We start from the raw sequence: 21,302 nt of genomic DNA on the forward strand, positions 1-21,302 counted from the left end.
TCTTTCAATGTGAACTCATTTCAAGGAACAATTAAATATATGCAGACAACTTAGGTCTCGTGTCGTCTATTCAAACAAAAATTAAATTAAATTAATTCGTTTTTTTTAAATAAAGACTGTTATATTAAAATGTTGATGATTGAAAAAAAAACAATAAAAATAAAGTCAATGATAATAATACAACAACAAATAAAAATTCACAAGAGAAAAAAATATTAAATAGAAAAGTACATAAAAAAAACTAAAAAACTAAATGTCATATTTAGTTGTCATAATATTAGTTGGAGGCAAGAGCTGGATTAGGATAAAAAATTACAAGTTCGATTTCTTTTGAATACGTTTTGAATAATTTTTTTTAAAGAGAAAAAAATATTAGTTGGAGTCACTAATCACTTTTTGTATTCAGTTTAAACAATTTTTATTTATATATTATATAAATAAACTTAAAAATAAACATAAGTTAGAAATAACTTGGTTAAAAAATGTTATATGTTTATTAAAATTTTGTGTCTGATTATATATACTGAATTGGTCAAATGTATACCAAATTTGAGTACCACTAATGATTTTTGCCACATAAAAATATGGAATGTCATCTTCATCTTTTATTTTATTTTTTTTTCAAAAGGTAAGCCATTTTAATGTCTTAAATGCAGGTTGAATCTCATGAAAACAATCCAAATTCATTAATGAATAAAATATTAAATTTGTTTGAGAAATGGTTTAAATTTTTTCATTAATCCAAGTTCGAAATGGTGATGATAGTTATAGTTGGTTATGAAGGAGAAGAGGGCATTTGTTTCTTTGTTTCTTAAAGGAAGTTAATGCATTAAGGAAGCCATTGGCCTCCATAGTCGATAAGATTGATGACCTTTTTATTATACGAGAAATGCTTGTTAGTGAAAAGGAGAAAGTTTCAGATAAAAAGATTTCGAAGACGAGTAACAAAAATATATATTATTTCACTCTTTTTTTTTTATCAATTACATAATTTAATTAATTAAATAAAATATTTTATATGTTAATTTATTATTATTTTATCATTATAAATTAATATCTTCAAATTTTTTTACCAAAAAATATTCTTATATCCTTAAAAATCATCCCATTCTCATTTTCTAAATAACCTAGATCGAAACAAGGCATAAATGGCTTGGAAACTAAGTTAGAGATCTCTTCAAAATCTTTGACTTGAATTATCTTACTAATTTTTATTTTAGTTTATAATATAAATAATAAAATTATTTAAAAAAAAAAAAACCGACAATCTCAAGCTTATGGTTTGGTGCAGTGAATTTAAAACAACCGACAATCTCAAGTTGAATTGTAAAAATGGAAACATGGGACCGTTGATTTCTTAAGGAAATGACGTTGATCTTCTGACACGTTTACACATTTATCTTCTGACACGTTACACATTTATCTTCTGACACGTGTACGGCTCACATGAGGATAAAGCCCACAACTTCTACTACTTTCACCTATCGATCCTATCCAAGTTACTTCTCCAGAACCTTCCTTTTATTTTTTTTATATGTAATAAATTATCTTTCTTATTTTAGGTGATGATTAGGTATTACACAAAACAAATATATGAAAAAGTGTTCTATTATAGTTTAATAATTAAATTTAATGTAACTAAAATAAAATTAACAAAATAAGTAACAATGTTATACCTTGCAAACACATTTAATAAATTTGATAAGACCAATCTAACTCGAACTCGGACCAAAGACCACGAGAACGTTATGGATATTCATCGCGTTTTATCGCTAAGTTAGAAGAGAGGATGAGTGGTTGTCCTAGGAGATAGTTGTTGTATCGTGAGTTAAAAAAATAAAATAAAAAAGAAGAAAGAGTAAAAAACACATATAAACAACATAAAACAAACAAATCCTAAGAGTTAGAAGTGGTCCCATCCCTAAAACAGCCGCACTAAGGGGTCCAAGGTGAGGCTGCCTGGTGTCTTCCAGTCAAAATTGCACGATGCCACTTCTCAATACAAAATTTCCATTTTCATTTTCATTTCCATTTTCATTTCTATTTCCATTTTCATTGCATTACTTAAGCTTGCCGTCTTCCTCATTTTTCTTCAACAATCTTCTCTCTAGTTCACCTCTCTTCCTAACACTCAATCATCCCATTCACATTACTATTGAAGTTCAGATCCAAAGCTTCCAAGTTCCATCACTATGGCACCAGAGAAGGTATACCCAAAAGCTTATTCAACAGTTTTCATTTTCATCACACTTACTGATTGTGATTTTGTAATCAACAGGCTACAGATATGGTTCTCAAAGTCGACTTGAAGTGCCCATGTTGCTACAAGAAGATCAAGAAAGTTCTCGGCCAATTTCCTCGTGAGTAGCTAATTTTGTTCATTCTTGATTATATGAAGAAAAACTGAGTCAAATTTGGTGTCTATGTTGTTTGTAATCCTTGCTCTTCTAAACAAAAGAAGTAAGCAATCAGGTATTCGACGAAAAACATGACACAGTATACATAACCGTAGTAGTATGTTGCAATCCAGAGGAGATTCGCAACAAGATAGCTAAGAAAGGAGGAAAAACCATAAAGAGTATTGAGATCAAAGAAGCCCCAAAGCCTAAACCTGCCACCGATAAGCCAAAAGAAGAGTCCAATAAGCCCAAAGGAGATGACAAACCAAAACCCGATAAGCCTAAAGAAGTTGCAGTTCCAGTTCATGTTCCTGTTCCAGCTCCAGTTCTAGTTCAAGCTCCTGCAGTGATGCCTCCTGCTGCTATGATGGTTCAAGCTCCAATGGGATACCCTTATTACATGCCTGATTATGGAGGGTATCATTCAGGACCTGTGGAGCCAAGTTATAATCAAGGGTATTGGAAGCCAGTGCCTGTTAGTGATAACTATGGTTACTATGGTTATGATCATGGGGCTTATAGAGGATCGGGCTATAATAATGAAGAAAATCAATCTGGCTGCACAATCATGTGAAATCTTGAGTTAAGGGTATCTAATGTTTATAGTATTTTGGGTTTTACAATCTCGGAATGTTGTTATTTCTTTTTGTAATTTGCTAAAGAATGTAGTTGGTGCATATTAAGGATACTTATGGTTTTGAAGGGGATTACAGTTAGTTACCATAGACATATATGTTAATAAACAGAATGACTATTTCAATGAAGAAAATTCATCAGGCTGCATAATCATGTGAAAAATGGATGTTGTTAGATTTGTTTATATAATTTGTGCATATGGGGTTTTAATATTTGGGAATAGATTTAGTTAAGAGTTTGAGTTGGATATCTTTAGATTTTCAATTCATGTTTTCAAATGCTTCTCATAGATTCATAGGAAAAAAAAAAACATTGTCATAAGACAGTCTTATAAAAAAAGACAGTACATTCTCTGCCCAAACATGATTAGAACTCTTTATCAAAAAAGTAAAAAGTAGAAATTAGGGTATATGAGTTAAGACCAAACTCATATCATCTCGCTAAATAAACATAAAAAGATTATATCGACAAATAACAAATTTGATATGATATTTGAATTGATGTGCACTACATCAATAGCAAGTGGAGCCACAAGGATTGAGCTGTCCCAGCCATTTATTTTTAGAAGAAAAAAGAAGGTTCTAGTCCATGGGCTAAGGATTGAGTGATCATGTCAAAAAAAAAAAAAATAGAAGAGAAGAGCAGTATCCCATAGACCTATTGAGCTCGTCTTGTCGGCCGACGTCGCGAGTATTGATTATGCCGAATTACAAAACCATCAAATATAACGCTTAAGTATTTTCCAAAACCATCAAATATAATAGGAGACATATATATAACTTTATTGTTTCTAAGAAAAAAAGTTCATTTAAACATAATTAAATTTATAGAAACATATGGATTATACAAAATTTGTTAAAATATAGTTATTATTATTTTTAAAATTTTATATATTTATTAATTAAATATTCAATTTCTTTTATTAATTAATAATTATTATTTTTTATTAATTAATTAATTTCTCTTTTTTATCGATTTTTCTATGTAATGTTTTTTTGAAGATTTTTATTTTGGTTTTTTTAGTATAAAAGAAAATAAAATTAATAGTTTTCCTAATTTAAATTTTATTCATGTTTATAAATGTTTATAATAATAATAAACAAAACATTGAGTTACAATTTTTCTTGATTATTATTCTTTTGGTGTTTGATAGATTAATATTTATTATTATCTAATTCAATGATTTTTTTTGTTGTTAAATGAACGAATCTCTGTTATTCGAGTATTAGTTTTAAAAGAGATCAAATAATTTTAAAATAATCAATGATATAAGGAAAATGCAAAATAATAATAAAAAAATAGTTAAAATAATCAAATATTAAATAATAACATATGAATATAAGAAGGAAGAAAAAAAAAATTGAGAGAAATTTATTAATAAAAAAAAGAGAGAAATTTAAATAAACGTTTAACCGAACTAGTTTTATAAATATATCCGTTACGTTTATTTTACTTGTTTTTAAATGTATGATGTATTTGTTTAATTTGTCGAAAATGATTATATCATTTCCCAAACTTTAGTATAATTTTAAGGAAAAAAATATAAGTCATCTTCACAAAATAAAATCTCATGTCTAGAAATAATTAATTCAAGTATTCTAATCATTTACAAAATAAAAAAAAAATAGAATATATGTGAAACAGATAAATTTTAAAAACATTTAAGGTTAAAAAAGACGGAGTAATAATAGTTTGAGGGCAAAAAAAGGCTTTAATCTTAAAGAAGAAAATGTTCACAGGATAAGGGGATAAGGGGTTAAGCTTCTTCTTCTTCTTCTTCTCGATCGGCGGAGGAGGAAAAATGGATTGCCATGTCTTTTCCTCACCTTCAGCTCTTCTCTCACTCAAATTCGATTCATTCAAATCATTTCGTTCTCTAAAGCAATTGAATTACACTCTCAAATGCGACAATACCAATCTCAACTCAAGAACATCACTCCGCGTCAGTCAATTCTCCGTTCAAGAACCAACTTCAGAAGAAACCCACGATTTCAATTCCTTCACTTCTTCCATTTCCCCTCTCCCAGACGTAGAAACCGCCTCCTCCTCCTCCTCCAAGAACGTATGGATCAATCCAAGAAGCGCTAGGGCATCTCAGCTTCGTCTTAACTCATACGATGCAAGGTACGCTTTCCTATCTGAATTAGCCGAATCACTAAATTCATGCCCACCATTAGAACAAGAAGTTTTCCGTATTTTATCTGGGTTAGGCGATATGATGGTTGAACAAGACGCTGTCATTATTTTAAACAATATGTCTAGTACTGTAACCGCTACTCTAGCACTCAAATACTTTCAGCAGAAGCTTAAGTTAACAAAAGAGGTCATCTTGTATAATGTAACATTGAAAGTATTCAAGAAAAACAAGGATCTTACTGGTGCAGAGAACCTGTTCGACGAAATGCTTAAGAGAGGAGTGAAACCTGATAAGGTCACATTCTCTACTATAATCAGCTGCGCTAGGGTTTCATCTCTCCCTGAAAAGGCAGTTGAATGGTTTGAGAAAATGCCCACCCACGGATGCGAACCGGACGACGTAAACTACACTGTGATGATCGACGCTTATGGTCGTGCGGGGAATATCGAAATGGCTCTAAAACTATACGATCGTGCCCGGGCTGAGAAATGGCGAATTGATGCAGTCACATTCTCGACTCTAATCAAAATCTATGGCATGTCTCTTAACTTCGACGGTTGCTTAAATGTATACGAAGAAATGAAAGCTTTAAACATTAAACCAAACGTGGTAGTTTACAACACATTGTTAGATGCAATGGGAAGAGCCAAGAGACCGTGGCAAGCCAAGACTATTTACAAAGAGATGACCACAAACGGATTTGAACCGAGTTGGGCCACTCACGCTGCCCTGATCCGAGCTTATGGTAAGGCTAGATATGGAGAAGATGCCCTTACCATCTATAGACAAATGAGGAAGAAAGGAATGGAAATGAACGTCACTCTGTACAACACGTTATTATCCATGTGCGCTGATTTAGGTTTAGTCGAAGAAGCCACCGAGATTTTCGAGGATATGAACGAGTCGGGTTCGTGTAAGCCTGATACTTGGACTTTTTCGTCGATGATCACGGTTTATTCGTGTTGTGGGAAAGTGTTACAAGCCGAGGCAATGCTAAACCTTATGAAGGAATCTGGTTTTAACCCGAATATCTTTGTTCTCACATCGTTAATCCAATGTTACGGGAAAGCTAATCTAACTGACGATGTTGTGAGAATGTTTGACCTAACTATGGAGCTCGGTATTACGCCTGACGATCGTTTCTGCAGTTGTTTACTAAACGTGATGACGCAAACTCCGAAAGAGGAGCTTGGGAGACTGATAGGTTGTGTGGAGAAGGCGAATACGAAGCTAAGTAATTTCGTGAATGGCGTTCTTCTTGGAACGGCTGATAGTGAGGTGTTAAAGAAGGAGGCGAAGGAATTGTTGGGTTCGATTAGTAATGTTGTTAAGAAAGCTTATTGCAACTGTTTGATAGATCTTTGCGTGAATTTGGATATGCTTGAGAAAGCTTGCGAGTTATTGGAAGTAGCTATGGGGATGGGGATTTACAATGATTTGCAGATGAAGACATCCACACAATGGTCTCTTCATTTGAAGAGTTTATCTCTGGGTGCGGCTTTGACTGCGCTTCATATTTGGATGAACGATCTGTCGCGAGCGTTGGAGAAAGGGGAGGAGTTTCCTCCGATGTTAGGGATTAATACGGGGCATGGGAAGCATAAGTATTCGGATAAGGGATTGGCTAGCGTTTTCGAAACTCATCTTAAGGAACTCGATGCCCCTTTTCACGAGGCTACGGATAAGGTGGGGTGGTTTTTGACTACGAAAGTTGCTGCGGTTTCATGGTTGGAGTCTAGGCGAGCTGCTGAGGCTCTGGAGGCTGTTGTTGCGGCTAAGTAAGTAGATAATGTCTTGGGTAATCTGTTTTATTATTATTATTATTTATTAATGTAGTAGCTTATCTTGATAGATAACAATTTTGTATGGGACATGATATGAGAATGTTTATTTATGCAATATGTTTGTATGGTTTATTTTGGGTTTTAATCACTATCATATAAAGGTTTGTGTACTTGTGTTAACTTTCTTATAGAATAAACTCTAATTTAAATATTAAAATAAATTAATTTAGTTTGATTGTTGTTTTCTAGTCAGTATCATCTTTAAAGAAATGATAATTTGGTGCATTGTACCTCATTCTGTTTCTAGACTCTATTGACTTGGAAAACATTGTACATATTTTATGGTTGTTTGTTTTCACATTGATACTATATTTGTTTACTAAGGTTACACACATGAAGTTGTTTATTTATGTTAGAAAAGAACAATCAAATAATCAATTGGAGTCATTTGATTAGATATACACATTCAATTTTATAATAAAAAATCCAAACACTTGATTCTCATTTCACATTTTTAATTGGTTAAGCAAACTAAAGGCCTAAGATATGCCCCCCACGTTGCAAATAGTAGGGTAATATACATATGGGGGAGATCAGAGAGTTCTTGATCTGGTTGTGGTACATTTAATGTAAAAATGGGAAATTGCATTCATGCATTTCTTTCTACATGTCCAAAGAAGATCATCATATGCTTGCCTTTCAATGGAGGGGAAGAAGAAGAATTCATTCATTCAACAACAGAAGTCATGAAGATGAGCCCATCACAAAGCCATAAAGCTCTAGCCGGGGAGGATGTTTTCTATTTAGATGATTCATGCAACTCGGCTCCCAAGTCTCAGAAAATGGAGCATGATCACGACGATAAGTGTAGAACAGGGCAAGTGGTGAAGATCATTGTGAACAAGCATCAACTAGAACACTTCTTGAGGAGCGTGGAGTTACATGAGAGCTACAAATTTTCGATTCAATCTTTTCTAGGTAGAAAAGAGCGACGAAATCAACAGAGTTGGCGGCCATCTCTTTCGACCATTCTAGAGTATGATTAATCGATATGGATTTTACCCAATGTCCAATGATGATGATGAAATCCGCATCCACTCGATTGATGAGGTGAGTAGGAGACATTGGTTGGAAACAATAAATGTTTTAACCAAGTTTTAGCACTAATTGAGTTCGATCATGCCTTCAAATATTTGTCTTCTCCAAGACTTTGTCAATTTTCCCTCAACTCATAAACAAAATTATAAGTCGGTGTTAGCTCAAAGGATAACAAATCCACTTACAAGTTTGAGCTTGATACAAATGGGTAAAATGTCAATTGCATTTTTCTGTTGATAAACTAGACCGATAATGCGGAGTTATTTAATGTTATAAATAGAACATAGAACCATCTGTGTCTCACAATTTATTGGAAAATAAAATAGAAGAGTCTTTGACATTTGACAGTTGTGAATTGATAAATTTTTATTTATTTTTTAATTAGAGAAGTGAATTATAGTTTTCATTTATTAAAAATTGTATCAGGAAAAAGATATAATCATTTTTTCTACATAAAATAAATAATTGTCTCAACATATTAAGAATTTTCTAATTGAATTAAGTAATTATAACGGAATGTTAAGAATAATAACAAAATGAATCTAATTATTGCGCATTATATTGGGTAGTTTTTGTGACTATGACATAATAAATACTGAGAAATTTACATTTTTCTAGTTATGTTGGGTGATGGAGATTCTTCTTCACTTGGAAGTCATGCACATTAGTTCGAATATCTCACCAAATTTGTTTATTTGTCCGTCTATCCTCGAGAAGATTCATGCATTTCTTTTTTACCATATTTGATATATTATAACTCCAAATATACTTTTGAGGACGTCAACTACAAAAACTACAAAATGTTGTTTCAACGTCATTTCATTAAAATTCTCAAAAAACAGGAAAAAAACCAGATGAGTTTCTATATTTTTCTAGACAAGCCTAGGAAAATTAAGTTCGTTACGGTCTAAAAACAAATGAATTAAAAACAATCATCAGAATTACAAACAAATTTAAATTGCGTTTATCTCGCTAAAAAAGCAGCGTCTTTGGTGACTTCCTGATATGATACATTCCAGTTCCCACAGATGTTCCAATTCTGTTCATTTTTCGGGGCTCTTCTCCACATCTAGATGTTCGCGCTACAGTCAGTTACAATATCATCTCAGGTCTGCTCCAAACTTTTTCGATTCCTCGAGAATGTCCTCGCGTTTCTCTCCCGCTAGATGTTGTAAACTGTTGAGCCGAATCTGCATTTGAAAATCTTTGACTTAAACTTTGTGTCATTCGCTTTCTTCACAGCCACTTCCTTGATTTCTTTCCAGTCTCCTGAGAATCTGGTCATCTCTATATTTTTTGTAAATTTATTTCAAAGTTTCGAAGCAAATGAACAGTTCCTGAAGAGATGATCAGTTATTTCTTCATTCCCATCACACAACATACAATGTTTCTAGATTTTTTATCTATCAATTCTTGAATCATGTATCATTCTTTTAAGAAATTAACAAAAACACATAGTTCTTGCACTCCCTTTATATGGTCATTTATTTTTTTTTTTATGTAGTTTTGAGCTTAATAAATATTTTATATGACCTTTTGAAAAAATAAAAATTTATTGAAAAGTTTACTAGTTAGGAATATTTATATACATTTAATTTTGAGTCATTTTGAGCTTCCACAAAATTCATCACTTCTTAATCTCAATTATTATTATTTTTTTTTGAAAAAGTTAGCGCATTATGTTATAATTGATAGTCGTTTAAGCATAACGACAAAATTACGAGTGTTCACATTGTAATCAAACACACCATATTAAATAAAAGTATTAACTATAAGTGTATAAATAAAGACTGAATTGTGTTAAAACAATTCGGTGCAGATTGAAGAAAATTGGAAAGGAAAAGTTGCCCGGTAGTTGATCAAAACTGGCGATCAAACCTCGGTATTTTATCAAGGAGCGCTTCCGGTTTTATCTCCAAAATCGGTATTATATAACTTTGGTATTATTAAAGACTATACCATTAAAGAGCAACCCACTTAGTCTCTTGGTTTTCATATTCCATCTACTAAGTGTATTTAAAACCTTTACACATTTTAACCTTTTAGTTTCTCTTATTTTTTTGATAAATTTATATTCTTGTAATTGTAATAACACACAGAAATACATTCTTAATCTACAGCAAGTTCTTGCTTACTTATCTTTCATAACTTGGTATCAGAGCTATTATTCGGTTTTAACAAACCTCTGTATCCATGGCCTCTTCTTCATCTTCTTCCGCTTCAACCACTCATCTCTTCCACAATCTCACATCCATTAAACTCGATCACAAAAACTTTCTTATTTGAAAATCTCAAATCTTACCTACCCTTAAAGGTTATGGTCTCTATCCATTTGTTACTGGAACTAATTCTGCCCCTGAAGCTTTTCTCCAAGTCGATGCTGCTGACGGATTTAGTGTCCTCACTCCAAAACTCGTGCCCTTCACAATGCTAACATTGCCACCATCTCCACCTCTCCACCTACATGTTTCTCCACCGCCAATAAAGATACTCAATGACGTTCTGCCATGGCAAATGAGTTTAATGCTCTAATTCAAAACAAGACGTGGTCTCTTGTTCCTAGATCCTCGCAGAATATCGTGGGTTGCAAATGAGTTTTCAAAATAAAACAAAGATCCGATGGTTCCATTGAACGTCATAAGGCTCGTTTAGTTGCAAAGGGATTTCATCAACAAGAAGGCATTGACTATCTTGAAACATTCAGCCCAGTTGTCAAACATACTACCATCCGAACCATCTTCTCACTTGTCGTCACTCGGCAATGGCCTATTCATCAACTCGATGTTAGTAATGCCTTTTTACATGGAACTCTACATGAGGAAGTTTTTATGTCTCAACCGCCTGGGTTCACTCATCCTGATTATCATAATCATGTGTGCAAACTTCACAAAGCACTCTATGGACTCAAACAAACTCCCCACGAATGGTATACTACCTTAAAATTTGCTCTTCTTTCCATTGGATTTCAAGAATCCAAAAATGATTCTTTTTTATTCATGTACCACTCTCCACAAATTACATCGTTATTTCTTGTCTACGTGGATGATATTATATTCACTAGTAACTCTTCCTCTCACATCTCCTCAATCATCTCTCAACTTAACCATATTTTCCCTCTTAAAGATTTAGGTCCACTACACTATTTTCTTGGGATTGAAGCTCATCGATCTACCTCCGGCATTTTTCTCTCTCAATCAAAATATATCAATGACATTCTTATCCGAGCCAATATGAGTGACTCAAAACCTCTTAATACTCCAATCTCTTCTGGGTCATCTTTATTTCGCCATGATGGTGATACTCTTCCTGAACCATTTTTGTATCGCAGCATTGTTGGTGCTCTCCAATATTTAACACATACTCGACCTGAACTAGCATTTGCTGTCAATCGTGCATGTCAATTCATGCAGTCTCCTACCACCACTCATTGGTCTGAAGTAAAAAGAATACTCCGCTACCTTCGTCATACTCCTCATCATGGACTTCTCATTCGTCCATCATCTTCTCTCGATATATCTGCCTTTTTTGACTCCGACTAGGCTGGTTGTCCGGACGATCGTCGCTCCACAACTGGCTACTGCATATTTCTTGGTGACAATCTTATCTCTTGGAATTCAAAGAAACAACAAGTTGTTGCTCGGTCTAGTACCGAGTCTGAGTATCGAGCTCTAGCTCATTCTACTGCTGAACTCATCTGGCTCCAATCCTTGCTACGTGAACTTTGCATCTCCCCACTTCAACCTCCCACTCTATGGTGTGACAACATTGATGCTGCATTTCTGTCGGCCAATCCAGTTTTTCATGCTCGTACGAAACATATAGAGATTGATTTTCACTTCGTTCGTGAACGTGTTGCTCAAAAAGCTCTTTACATCCGATACATACCTACTAATGATCAAATTTCCGACATCCTCACCAAAGGACTTACGTCAAACCGATTAGCTTTATTGCGTAACAAACTCACGGTGTGTGCCTCCCCGTTTCGTTTGAGGGAAGGTATTAAAGACTATACCATTAAAGAGCAACCCACTTAGTCTCTTGGTTTTTATATTCCATCTACTAAGTGTATTTAAAACCTTTACACATTCTAACCTTTTAGTTTCCCTTATTTTTGTATAAATTCATGTTCTTGTAATTGTAATAACACACAGAAATACATTTTTAATCTACAGCAAGTTCTTGCTTACTTATCTTTCCTAACTGATATTATGTGAAAAGTGCGTCCGATTTTACAATTTTGGTTTTATGCAAAGAAACATGTATACGATAGTTTGCAAGCATCCGATATTTTATATAAGATCGGTTTTATGCTAACAAGCGTCTGGTCATATATGATTTCAGTTTTGTAATGAAGCGCGTCCGGTATTTTACAAGCACGCCTCCGGTAGTTTGTAACTTCAGTATTTTACAAACACACCTTCGGTAGTTTGTAACTTTGGTATTTTACAAATACGCCTCCGGTAGTTTATGACTTTGGTATTTTACAAACATGTATCCGGTAGTTTGTGAATTCGGTTTTATATTAAAACGCATCCGGTATTATATCAAGTCGGTACTCTATGGAGCGCGTCCAATATTTTATACCTCAGTTTAGTATTGGAAGCATCCGGTAATTTATCCAGATCGGTTTCTAGATAAACGCTTCCGGTTTCATCTCACCCTCAAGTCTTCCAGTATTTTATATCAAAGTCGGTATTATATTAAACAGATTCACCCGGTAGTTTACCCCAATTAGTTTTTGGATAAACATCTCCGATAATTTATCAATTTAGCTTTATATTAAGTGTACCCGGTATTTTACCACTTCGGTCCTACTAGGCGCTTCCGGTAATTTCCAAGTTCGACATTTTGACTAAAAACTTTCCTATATTTGATCAACCTTAGTTCACGAATAAGCATTAGTTATGAGTAGTCTGACACGGAAGCAAAATCATACATATAAAAGACTACTATAAACCAAGATAAGTCAAACCCTTTGAGTTGTACGTTCCTCGTACATTGTAATCCCATTAATGAGAATTTGACTTACTATCATACAAGTAAAGACAAAATCAAAGAAGATCCTCCTTGATGTACCATTCTGGAACTCAGTCAATCAAACAAGGACCGATGCCCTATGAAGCAAATATGTCCGTTGCAGTTTGCATACTTAAGAAGACAAAGGACAATTTTATTCACAAGGGTTCAATAAGCTTTATCAACTTTATCATCAATTTTACAAGCAAAAACACCAATTGTTCTCACTACTCTCTCAAGCTCTCAAAGTCCTAAAAGCTTTCAAGTTTGCTAGAGTATTAAAATTTTATTACATACTGCCTATTCTGTGTGAGTATTCAGTGTTGTAAGTTGATAGAATCTATTTTTGTTCAACAAAGTGTTTGTGTGCTAAGAGTTTGGAAATAGGCAGCATCTAAGTCCTGGTTGTCCGACTGAGTTTGTACAAATATTGTATTTAAACCAAATCTTCTAGTGAATATCTTTCTCAAGGTTGAGAAGAAGAGGTGACGTAGGAGCTTCTACTTTAAACATCCATAAAATCTCGTGTATCTTCTCTTAATTTCTTTTGAGTCCCATTTTCCTATTGTTTCAAGTCTAAACAAATTATTCCGCACTTGAACTCGGTTCAAGAGTTTGTGACGACTTGTGAAGAATATAAACGAATATTAACTTCTAACAGAGTTAATATCAAACGAAGTGTGTGTAAGCGTCCAACAAAGTCAAACCCCCGTCTTTATCGTTGTACTCGATCCTAACACACTAAAAATACAACGAATTAACTATTTAAGAGAAATAATGAAAACATAAACAAAAAATGCTCACAACGAACAAACATAATATAAATCCTAACATTAACAAGCTTAGAGATCCTTAAGAAGATCAATGAATTCACTGAACGCATCCACTGATTTTTCAAAAGAGAGCTTTCATTTATCATAATAATAGCGTTATAGAGTAAACACATTGGTCGACCGCAATCATTGAACGTCTTATAGTTCCTTTTGAACCAAATAGTTCACCATAAATAATCGGGATAAAAACCCATCGACTCAATCCAACCGAGCTCATGGTTTCTATCCAAATATCCTAACAACCGATGATTGACTCAGACATCATCCACACAATGCTAATAATGTTCCAAAATATGATCAAAATCGCAGCCACTTCTTTGCAATACAAAAGAAAGTGAGGTGTCGTCTCTACCTCTCCGCAACACATTTTGCAACGACTTATGCACAATTTTTTCATGCATTTATCATCCCTTAAGATCCTTCCATACATTATACTCTATCCAAAAAATGAGATTTTTGAGGGAAATTTAGGATCCTACAACTTATCACATATGAAGTATATATGGAGTAGTCTCCGTAAATAATGTGTAACAATGTGCAACCTTAAATGAATTCATATCTTGTCAATGTAAGATATCACATGAAGAAGGAATCACCAACTTGCGATCCACTAAGAATAACATCCTTTCATGTAAGGTTATCTCTACATCAAAGTCTTCTCTTGTATCTGGTCTACTTACGAAACTATTCGAATGTTGATCGAACATGTCCTTGACTGAAATATTTCTATAGATCGTGGCCAAAGTAAGGGTTGAGAATGACAATGCAAACTTTTGATACTACACAAATACATCTTAGAATATGATCAATGAGCCATCGCCTACCAAGAATTTGCACAGTCCACGAAAAGACTTTCACATAGTATCTGTCTCTTGAAACGTTACAACTAGCTGGTTAGGGGTTATCTCTAATGAACCATTAGACAAATCATTTTCATATTTGTAGCTAATCATATTAGCCCAAAAAAAGTTATGCTCCGAATGGAATTTGTTGCATCATTTTGACAAGAGAATTTTGTTAAATGAATCAAAATCCCTGATTCTCAAGGCTCTTTGATTTTTGAATCACTTCACTTTAGCCCAACTCACCAAATGATCAAAAGAGGACTCAGAGGATTCCCAAAGAAATTTGAACATATTTTTTTTCATCTTCACGACTACATTATTGGGATTAAGAAATAAAGACATCATAAAAATGGGCACAGAGACCAATATATTCTTGATAAAGACCAAACGATCTTTTTTTAAAATCATCTTGCTCATCCAAATATGTAATGTCCTCTCTATTTTAGAGATGATCGGGTCCCAAAAGGAATTGAAGGTGTTTTAGTACTGAGAGGCATACTAAGATAAGTAGACAAAAATGTTCCAATGCTGAAGCCCATAATACTTGCAAAATATGTTTTCCTTCTATTGGAAACAAAGTCCGAGATGAAAATATTAAACTTAACGATATTGACCCTCAATCTAGAGCATGCTCTGAACAATTATAGAATATCAGTAGATGTTTGACGTTTTTTTGTTGCTTGTATCATTCACAATGTATCGTCAGCGAAGAAAAAATGAGAAATGGCAAAATGAGACATCCTTGCCCCTCAATCCACTCCTCTAATGAGACCAACTTATTTAGCAAACTTCAATATTCTATAAAACGGTTCCAAGACAATGACAAACAAGAATGGAGACAACGGGTCACATTGTCTAATACCCCTTGAGCTTTAAAAAGCTTCCTTAGAACTTCCATTCACAATCACAAAGCACTTGTTCGTCGAAACGTATAATCTAATACAACCAATCCATTTATATCCCATTTTTATTCTACCCATGACATCAAATAAAAATTTCAATTCACGTGATCATATACTTTTTTGATATCCAACTTAATAAAGGCACACTATTCTCCTTGTAGTTTGTCGAGTCAATACATTCATTTGCGATAAATGCTTTGTAAAAAATTTGACGGCCCTTGACAAAAGCAAAGTTAATTAGTCGAAATCACCGGTTCAAACATTTGGATACAATCTTATACAACGACGACACAAGATTAATCGATCTAAAATTTTTACATCGATGGTTCTGGGAGCCTTGAGGATTAGACAAATTAACGTTGAGTTCCAACTCTGGTCGAAAAAAGAGAATAAGAAAAAAATGTTCAAACGCTTTCATGCTATCGGATTTAAGAAACGACCATGCGTTTTTGAAAAATGCCAATATAAAGTCATTGCTTCCCGGAGCCTTATAGCTACCACGTCCCAGTATTGTCGTTTTCACTCCCTCAAATATGAAAAGAGCTTCCAAAACACCCTTTTGCTCATCATTGATATCATCAAAAGACACACCATCCAATTTTGGTCTGACCGTGTACGATTTTTTGAACAAAAATCTTATAAAATTGCACGATACTATCCGAAATTATCGGTTCACAATCGTGAAGAGCTCTCTGAACCAAAATCGAATTAATCACATTATATTCGCTTGCGCTTGTGATACCCCGTGAAAATATTTTAAATTTATATCACTTTCTTAGTCAGATAACTCTAATGTGTTGTCTCGCTTCAATCTCTTTTTTCTTACAAATATCTAAAATGTTACTCATCAAATAAATACGAGAACTGACTTTTAAAGCCGAAAGATCTCAAATTTCTTCCACCCCATCGATCTCAATAATTTTATTACATAATTCGTGGATCTTTAAAAAAAATCCAAAAACAATGGTAGATACTTATAGTAATGAGCATATATAACATAATCTCATGTACTCCAATTTTACATTTTGTTTATCAATTTGTGAAACTAATTAACGCATGACATGTAACATAAGTAATCAGGACTCATATTAAAATAGCAATAATGAAAAGTTGTCCTACTAAAAGGAGGAAAAAAATCATATATGATAACAATTAATGCTACAAGTTAATTAACATATATTAAACATGTTAACTAGATAATGACAAAAGAAACACTCATTCACTGGTTCTGGTTCACATATAGTGATCAATCGATGCATTTTGTCGACAAACCAAGAGCATATACTAGAACAAAACAAACACAAAACCAAAACATGTAATTACTAGCTAAGCTAGCTATATATAGCAGTATTATTACAAGTTTAATTATATATTAGTTTTAACTAGGATTTGTATATATTAATCTAGGTTATTCATATAACCGGAAAAGACTGAAAGCAGAAATTCCAGAAAGAGCAACCATTCCTATGCTGGCACATAAGGCACTGGCAAGTCCTTCTCCGGCTTGCTTACAATACTGGCCATACAAATCGCATAATTGCATCCATTGCCATTTTGATTCCCCAAGTTTTCCAAACATTGAAGATTGCATTGAAACTGAAACTGCCGCTACTGTTAAGTATGCCATAACCTGCAACTTATAAAACATAAACAATTAATTCAATCTTAAATTATTGATAATGACACAATGAAAACATTATAAAACATAAACAATTAATTCAATCTTAAATTATTGATAATGACACAATGAAAACAAAGCAAACTTCAATGGACAATTTATAGATATTCACAGAGTCTTTTATTGCCCAACCATAAAGGGGAAATAGTGGTCCAAACTTAAATTTCGAGCATTGAAAACATAATATAAATGCTCCCATAATATAAATGCTCCCATATTAAAAGTATCCACAAATATCTGTCAAAAGCCAGCCAGCCACCATCAAACTAACCATGGTCAAGAGGTATTGGTTTGTTTGGTCAACATGCATATATGTTTGGATCTAAGTTTTATGCCCTAACTTCAAACTTAGAGGTTGTTTGATTTTGGACTTTTTTGGGGTTTTATCTAGGATTTATGTAAAACATTTATATGATTTTTTTTTTTTAAAATAGGGTTTTGGATAAAAAAAAACAATATCAAAGATGAGAATCGAATAAACTTTGTTCTCTTTAGTAACCACTCTAGACAAATTAAACTATTTTTTAGTGGGTTTAATTTTGATGTAAAATTTTATGTGAACATGAACATATAATTTGAAAAAAATGAATAATACCTGGTCACCTGAGAAAATAGCCCATGCCAATCTCTTGTTAAATAACACATTTCCTCTAACCATACTCACTATGCACCTTGTTCCTTGCATCACCGAGTATCCAGCTGCTATGGCATTTGCCGCCACTAAAAACCTACAAATACAACAACATCATTAGTTAAAAATCATTCAAAAAATTGTTCTATGGAGAAGAGTGAAGGAAGAACATACACTAGGGATTTCATGTTGGTAAATGTGGCCTTCCTTTGGATTGTAAAGAACTCTCTGACCTGAGAATCAGTAACAATGAGAGTAACAGCAACAATACCCAAAAAGAAAACCCAAAATCTCAGCACCAGCTCAGTCGTCCTAACCCTCCGGTCCAAGTCTTTCAAATGAACCCCACCGTGATTCACTGGCACATTTCCAGGACTCAGACCCACATTATTACTGCTCATCATCTTCCTTAACCTAATCCACTTCAAAATTATAGATGATGAGTGAGTGAGAGAGATTGGAAATAAATTTCAAGACTTTATACCAAAAAAAAGATTAAAACCCTATATGTTACTATACTCAAACCACCACCTACCATGTTCCCACCCAACACATAACCTCATAAATATATATATATATATAAAGTATAAAAAAGACACAATTATTTTCTGATAAAAAAGAAAGAAAAAAGAGAATTGTTTGATTCCGTGCAGATGATGCCAAGTGTGAATATTCTAAGGCTACCTTTGTACCACGGCATTAATATTAGATCAAAAAAGAATTCGTTCTTTCTTGTATACAAAATTAATATTACTTATTAATTGAAGGGACGTGAATAGCTAGCTAGCACTAGAAATTAAGCATTGAATGAATGGTATTAAATGTTCAAACTACTCAATACCTAAACAGACAGGCACATGTTCAGATATTCACTAGCAATGTGCCACTATTTGGTCCCGGCCCCAACAACTAGGGTCATTCATTCAACTAGTCTTTAAGATCTTTGATTTTTTTTTTTCAATACTAGAACATTACTACTACAGCTAGAAATCACTACATTGATATCCAAAAATTAGAGTTAAAACGACCTTGATTTTTTTTAGTAAACTTGAAAAGAATGAACGGGAAAATCTAAGTGAAGGGAATTAAGAGAGCATGTCATATTTTTATATTAATCAAAATAAATATTTTTTTTGTGATCATAAACCCACCATAGTGGGAGTGAAAATGGTCCCAGACTTGGTTTTCTTTTATCCCTAAAGTTTAAATATTTCATTTTTTTAGTAATTTTAACAATGTTATCAATTTATTTTTAATGTACTTTGTATCTTCATTCTTGTTATTATTAAAGAAAGAAAAAAAAAGACTTATAAGAGCTTGTTGGATTTTTAGTTATTTAAATAAATATTGATTTGTTAAAAAATGTTGATAACGAGTAATGTTGAGAAAGTGAGTTTATTTTTTATAGAACATTTTTTATAAAATTAATATAGGATGTTTTAGTAATTTATTAATAGATTGAGTTATGTTATTGATTAAATATTAGAGTTAAAAAAATTCTTGGATTCAAGTATGTCAATCTTGAATTCTAAAAATAATAAAATAATAATTTTTTTTATTAGAGTTGAAATTAAAGAAAAAACCAACAAGACCTATGAGTTTCTACAAAGCTCTTTCTATGCATGTAATCTTGTTAACAGAAGATTTTGTTGAGGGCATAAATGCTTATGAAAAACATTTTCATCACGCACATCAATTAATCACTAGAAAATATTAACTTGCTTATTTCTCGGAGCCACTGCCAAGATGACTCCATTTTGTGAAAAATGTGATATTTGTGCACGATTTAAATGAAATAGTGAAAATAATTTCTTTTATCTACTTCGTGTCTCTGACACCGAGTTTTGAGCTGCCCAATCAAAGTAAAAAAATGTAAAAAAAAATTGGATTGCCCTTGTTGTTATAGTTAAAACAAATTGTAAAAACATGGTTTATATTGAGATTTAAACTCATAATCAAATTAAAATTCTTTATTTTTGTTTTCAATCATTATGCTATATTTCTTTGTATTTAAAAAAACTAATAAATTTAATTAAATATATATATATATATTTGTATTAAATGAGTTTGTCCTTACTCTAGAACCAACCTTGATTTTCCTTTCATTTGACATATTAAAATACTTCCTCAACTTAGAACACACACTATAACAAATTAACCACTCAAGAAACATCTGAAAATGGTGTATTATTGGCATATATATTTCAATGAATGAAACATCTAAAAATGGTGTATTATTGGAATATATATTTCAAACCGCGCTTATATACATTATGTACTATGTAAAAGAAATATCATTAAAACGATCTTAACCAAAATTATTTATATTTAAATTTATTTTTTAATAAAATAATCTACACTAAATTTAAAAGCCAACAATTAAGTTGTTGAATGTGGACCATCTAGAGTCTTAAAAAGGGTTGGACCAAGTGATTTAAGTTGAAACCACTAGACAGTGACTATGCTCCATAGCATACAAATCAAATATTGTATATAAACTTAATAGAAGTATTTAAATTTAACACTATATTTTAAAATATCTAATAATGACATTAAAATTTGATAAAGGGTTTAACATTGTAATGCTAATAACCTCGTTTCTAACTCGGTTATGGTTATTCTTTTTTACCCTAATCTGCCAATCTATTTATGTATTAATTTTTTGATGTTATATATATATATATATATATATATATATATATATATATATATATATATATATATATATATATATATATATATATATATATATATATATATATATAATGCTGCTTAATTTTGAAAGTGTCCGGATTGTCGGGTCGAGAGTTGTGGTTAATTTAGATATATATGTGAGAGTAAATGGATATTTGGGTCGAATTATGGGTTGACCCACTCATAAATTTAAAACGGTTAAAAATAAAATTTAAAATGCTATAAGTATGTTTCGAACTCGCAAACTTAACAAAAACAAGTACAACTCTTTAACCAAATAGGCTAATAATATTTTATATTTTAAATTTAACATCAAATTTGATGAACGCAAGATGTTGTAACAATATATTTTTATCCGTATACATCGAACGGAAACTTTTCTAGTTTTTTTTATAGGAGTTTTCTTTTATTGATTAAACAGAATAATATATGAAAAAATACAAATTATTTAAGTCATTACATCAATTATCATACATCAGCTAATAAAACATTAAAAATAATCACAAATAGAATACTCAAACTCTGAAAATTCTAAATCAAAAGCTAGAGCTCAGTTAAACTCATCTCTTGTTATTTGGATTTGGTTTGCCAAGAAATTCATATACATACTCTTGATTTACTAAAAATAATGTAACATTTGCCTATAAAT

General features: G+C 32.4%; 3 protein-coding genes across 4 annotated transcripts; 2 read left to right on the top strand and 1 right to left on the bottom strand.

The window, feature by feature from the left end:
- The first annotated feature begins 2,049 nt into the window (after window positions 1–2,049).
- Window positions 2,050–3,219, top strand: LOC124912416 (protein PYRICULARIA ORYZAE RESISTANCE 21-like). Of its 2 annotated transcripts, none has more exons than XM_047453032.1 (3): window positions 2,050–2,207; window positions 2,279–2,360; window positions 2,459–3,219. In XM_047453032.1, the coding sequence occupies exons 1-3, from the start codon at window positions 2,193–2,195 to the stop codon at window positions 2,971–2,973; spliced, it is 612 nt and encodes a 203-aa protein (XP_047308988.1). In that variant the 5' UTR covers window positions 2,050–2,192; the 3' UTR covers window positions 2,974–3,219. The 2 variants fall into 2 exon arrangements, with proteins under 2 accessions (XP_047308988.1, XP_047308989.1); XM_047453033.1 differs by having other exon boundaries at window positions 2,462–3,219.
- A 1,572-nt stretch (window positions 3,220–4,791) lies between these two features.
- On the top strand, window positions 4,792–7,088 carry LOC124911369 (pentatricopeptide repeat-containing protein At4g16390, chloroplastic). The gene has a single exon (XM_047451844.1). The coding sequence runs from the start codon at window positions 4,837–4,839 to the stop codon at window positions 6,952–6,954; it is 2,118 nt and encodes a 705-aa protein (XP_047307800.1). The 5' UTR covers window positions 4,792–4,836; the 3' UTR covers window positions 6,955–7,088.
- Window positions 7,089–16,775: 9,687 nt separating this feature from the next.
- LOC124912112 (CASP-like protein 2B1) lies at window positions 16,776–18,441 on the bottom strand. Its single transcript, XM_047452672.1, has 3 exons — window positions 18,134–18,441; window positions 17,924–18,056; window positions 16,776–17,280 (listed from the first exon to the last, which is right to left on the bottom strand). The coding sequence occupies exons 1-3, from the start codon at window positions 18,361–18,363 to the stop codon at window positions 17,059–17,061; spliced, it is 585 nt and encodes a 194-aa protein (XP_047308628.1). The 5' UTR covers window positions 18,364–18,441; the 3' UTR covers window positions 16,776–17,058.
- Between the last annotated feature and the right edge of the window lie 2,861 nt (window positions 18,442–21,302).

Source organism: Impatiens glandulifera, chromosome 8 (genome assembly GCF_907164915.1).
Source record: "Impatiens glandulifera chromosome 8, dImpGla2.1, whole genome shotgun sequence".
NCBI lineage: Eukaryota > Viridiplantae > Streptophyta > Magnoliopsida > Ericales > Balsaminaceae > Impatiens > Impatiens glandulifera.